This window comes from Sitodiplosis mosellana, unplaced genomic scaffold, assembly GCF_009176505.1.
Source record: "Sitodiplosis mosellana isolate CC-2019 unplaced genomic scaffold, AAFC_SMos_1.0 Smas_scaffold_1, whole genome shotgun sequence".
Taxonomy (NCBI): Eukaryota; Metazoa; Arthropoda; class Insecta; order Diptera; family Cecidomyiidae; genus Sitodiplosis; species Sitodiplosis mosellana.
The window spans coordinates 8,280,645-8,285,085 of NW_022595244.1; the positions used below are offsets into that span (position 1 = coordinate 8,280,645).

At 38.5% G+C, this 4,441-nt stretch overlaps 1 protein-coding gene across 2 annotated transcripts in view; it reads left to right on the plus strand.

The window, feature by feature from the left end:
* The first annotated feature begins 381 nt into the window (after positions 1-381).
* The window catches only part of LOC129573580 (uncharacterized), a 26,228-nt gene continuing 22,168 nt past the window's right edge, over positions 382-4,441 (plus strand). The window contains exon 1 of one of the 2 annotated variants that reach the window (XM_055454268.1): positions 382-1,217. In XM_055454268.1, the coding sequence (XP_055310243.1) occupies positions 1,215-1,217 (3 nt within the window). In that variant the 5' untranslated portion in view covers positions 382-1,214. Of the gene's footprint in view, positions 1,218-2,704; positions 2,803-4,441 lie in introns of those variants that run through there. The other variant, XM_055454259.1, reaches the window with a different exon arrangement.

Sequence of the window (4,441 nt, forward strand, 5' to 3'; positions counted from 1 at the left end):
CTCTCTCTCTCTCTCTCTCTCTCTCTCTCTCTCTCTCTCTCTCTCTCTTAACATATTGAAGAATTGTTGTCGGCGTACGTAAATGTATGTATTGACGCGAAGAGCGGCAAGCAGCAACGGCAATGAGTAACGACAACCGACGGCAACGATGATGACGATGATGATGATGATGGTTGGAGGTTGAGTGGAGTTGGCATACGAAAAATTGGTGTATTCCATTCGACACAAAATTCATGGTGGGATCTTGAACCTGATCACACAATGCAAACAGCGAAAATACTCTTTGGGTACATGAGCTGCTGTTGCTGCTCTCTTGAAATCTCTACACACTCAAACCGTCAAACCGTACCTATAATAATGTGTACATATCCATATTGTGGCGGCATTTTAAATTTGTCTCTTGAACGAAGCGTACACATTCACAGCAGCGAAGGGAAATAGTTGCGCGCATAAACGCAACGCGATTAGTGTAACATTTTTTTTTTCATTCAACAACGAGTTAAACATCTCAGTTTTAAAAAAAAATTCTTTCATGTTTGGTAACAAACAGTACTGCCACAAAACGATATCCGAGAAATTGGCGGTTTTTAAAGTGCATTTGTAAAACGAAAGTGTCGAGCAAGAAGGGAAAAAAAGCAACCACGAACGAAAATAAAAGAACTTGTGCATCGACGATAAAAGTCAAGAGCGAAAAAAGAAAGAAACTCTGAAGAGATAGACGTGTCGAATAGAAATATTGCAAACGGACAGCAGCTGTAGAAGTGTGCATCGGTGCTACATTTCACTTGATACATTAAGGAAAGTGACTTCATCCGGATGTCAGACCATTTATTTTCGGGCTAGACACGCAAAATCACGGTGCTTCGCGTATTATCTGCAAAGTGCATCTGAATACGAAATATCGTGTAGTACTAGCAATTGAGAGGAAAAACGACCGCGCTGGTCTCACTGTTTTGTTTGTAACAAACAATTCGAGATTCGACCGCGAGATTTTAACACAGACATTGAATCAAATCTGCAGAGACTAAAACTGAGCTCGAACTTGAAATTCCCTCGTTGTTAAGAGATTTTCGAGTGTAAAACCAAAAAATAGACATAGTGACTGGAGTAGATAGAGAACATTTTCGTACGTGATAGTGTGAAATCGAGCGCCATCAACATTATTTTGGATATAAATTGTGTTGGAAAAATCAACCCCCCCCCCCCAAAAAAAAATGGTATGTGTGAGCTTCCACTTGTCCATTATTCCACTAATCTCTCGTTTGTTCAACGCAAAAAAATGCATCGTTTTGTGTCGATTTCGTCGTGATTTGTGTGAGATTGTATATGTGTGCGGATATGTTTATGCTGAAGAGCCATTCAGTGTTTGTTGTTGTCGTTTGTTTCACGCTGTCGAGATAGATGGAATGGCTTTGTTTCGCATTTCAAATGCATCTGTAAATGATTTTCGTGCACATTCATGGAATAGTTGTTCGGGCTCCCTAGATGCGATTTATAATGGCGCAATGCAACACCGCCAGAATGGTGTCGAATCGAATTTGTCGAAAATAGAAAATTGAATTCGCGCTTTAGCACTCAGCAAGCTCTTGCTCGCTCGTTTCGCCTGCTCATAATCTCGTCGTGCGTTTGTTTGCACTTGTGCGGTGTGAAATACGCGTGTATATGTGTTTTTTTCACGCTTGGTCCCGGTTGTGATTGCATGTTTGCCGTTTAATTATGATGATTTTCCATTTGATTTCTTCTCGAAATGACCATTTGTGTGTTTTATGTGATTTGTTTCGGAATGTTCATACTCGGAAGAGAGAGAGAGAGAGAGGCGAGCGATATGGTGCTGCTCCATTTGTTCACCGATTTGCCATTGAAATCAAAAACATGAATCGGTGGACATGTTCATTTGTAAAATGGTAATACAATCTCTCTCTCACGCCATCGTCTCTCGCTTTATGCGCATTTGCATCGACTTTGCCCATACTCCCCGATTTAGAATTGTATTCGAATTGTAATATTTCGTCATATTCGGAATTGAATCTGTGAAATTGTACACGCTTATCATTGGAAAATTGATGGTCATGCACACTGTATCGCCACCATCCAACATCGCACCAATCGTTGTACATTTGACTCATTCGGCATGTGTGCAATGTGCATGCATTCGGGTTTTATTTTCCTCTGTAATTCGTTTTCCATTCGAGTATCATGGTATCAAAGTGAAAATACAGTGCACTGCTGTTGTGTGCCTCTCTGTGTATGTACCTGTTTGTCGTGTAAATTTTCTGTTTGATAATTTCTACTAATCCGTTCGTTATTTTCGCTCATTTATTTTGCAATTTGTGTTGATCGCTTGTTATGATTAATCTTGCAGTTGCAATGGCAAAAACACACGCAATTTAGAAAATCTAGTACATAATCCGTAATATATTTTCCATTTGCCATCACATTTCTTTTTTTCATTTTCGTGTACATGTGTGTGTGATATCTTAATAACATGAACGAACACCAATGGACCTGTTTTGTGGTGATCGCTTACGGGCCACCACTTTAAATTACACACAGCGAATCGATAAATTCGAAACAGATTTGATTGCGATTGGCGTGTGCTTTTTCAATTAAAGAAAATTTATTTTATGTAATTTATTTGATATGATTGGCGACTGTTTTTTTTCTTCTCTCCACCCAACACAATCTTTCTTCTGCCTCGAAAACCAGTTCCGCAACAGACAGACATACACGCAGAGAGCAATGAGAAAGACAGAAAAATGCGCACGTCGCACACATTTCTTTCGTCGCAGCTCATTTAAATCGGTGCGTATTTTAGGTATTCAGTTTTACGGCTCAAACGGTAGCCGTTAAAATATCTTCGGATATCTAGTAATTTGCTCCACACTGTCAAGCTCAAGTCCAAGCTCAAGTTCAACATCATTCTCGTTTGAAATACGACGACGACGACGCGCTCATTTAACGATAAAACATTACCTTTTTTTCTGCCATTTCACGCATTGAATCGGCTTTCACAATCAAAACCATCGTTATCAACATCGTAAATCTTCTCACTTTGCAAAACGATTTTTTATGCATTCAGCTCAACTTTAACGCTGTTTCATTGTGGAAAATTCGGCCGGGATGAGCCGAAAAAGAAGAGCGACCGAATCGAATGCACCAGAAACAATCCGGTCCACAAAATGAATCAAAAGATCAACAGCAATAGATAAAATGATGGAAAAAAGTGACATAAACTTTATGTGTGCCATCTGGTTTGGAACTTTAGATTGATGGCACGCACTCAATTGAATGACAAATAAGAACAATGAGCGTCTTGACAAGAACAACAACAACAACCACGATGATGCAAATGAAATAGATCAACTTGAAAGTAATTGAAATTTTCGTCGGTGACACATTCATTCCAGTATTTTTTTTTTCAGATTAGGTCAGTGTTATAATGTGCCCGTGATTCACACGATGAAAATCGAACAAAAGTGATTGGCAGTCAAAATAAAACAAACATTCAAAATTCATTAATGAATCGAATAAAGACATTAGATCGCGATGAAAGGGAACCTATCAAGTCAATTCCATAGAAAATCGTACTAAAATTAAAGTATTTATTTAATTCCGAACCATTAATTTTTCAATATCTGAAATCAATCTATAAATTAGTTAATGAAATCATCGTCTATCTGTAGAAAAAAACAAGAGATTTTTTTTTCTCGTTCAAACGATAAAAGTGCCAATTTAAATTCTTCGGAGCGCCATTTGGGTTATTTTCACATGATATTGTGAGCATTAATCGATGGTTTTACACACGAAACCGTAATTTTTTCATTGGTTCGAAAGATTCTAATCAACGAGTAAAACAAAAAGCGGTAAAATCACGTTGTTGCTTTCCGTGAAACCCGGCTACATGGTGTAGAGTTTGTTTTCTCAGTGCGAGCGAGAGTCTTTTCACTTGTTTTGTTAACCATCGTTTATTATTATTATTTCGACATTTATTTCGTTCGTTCGAACTATGGCTCGAACACATTGTAATTAACTTGAACCCGTGCTCTCTTGGTCTTCTTGGTGTCTCTAGCAAGCATACGGTGAATTCCTCTCGTTGTTTCTTCTCGTTCGTCGGTAGATTTTTTTTGTTTCTCGAGATCTGCTTGAGTCTTTCTCTATCGCTCGTTTTGCAGGTCTTCACTGTGTGCTTAATGTTTAATGTTAATAAAATAATAGTATAGTACAAGCACCTTGTTCACTCGCAGCAATTTCGCCTTCAATCAGCTTCTTACCTCTCTCATTCACTCTCACTCCGTTGGTCTTTCTCTTTGCACAGCCACAAAATTGTGCTTACACTCTAAATATTCGTTTATTTTTTCGCATTTTTACCTCATTGATGTTGTTGTTCCTCTTCTTCTCTCTCTCTCTCTCTCTCTCTCTCTCTCTCTCTCTCTCTCTCTCT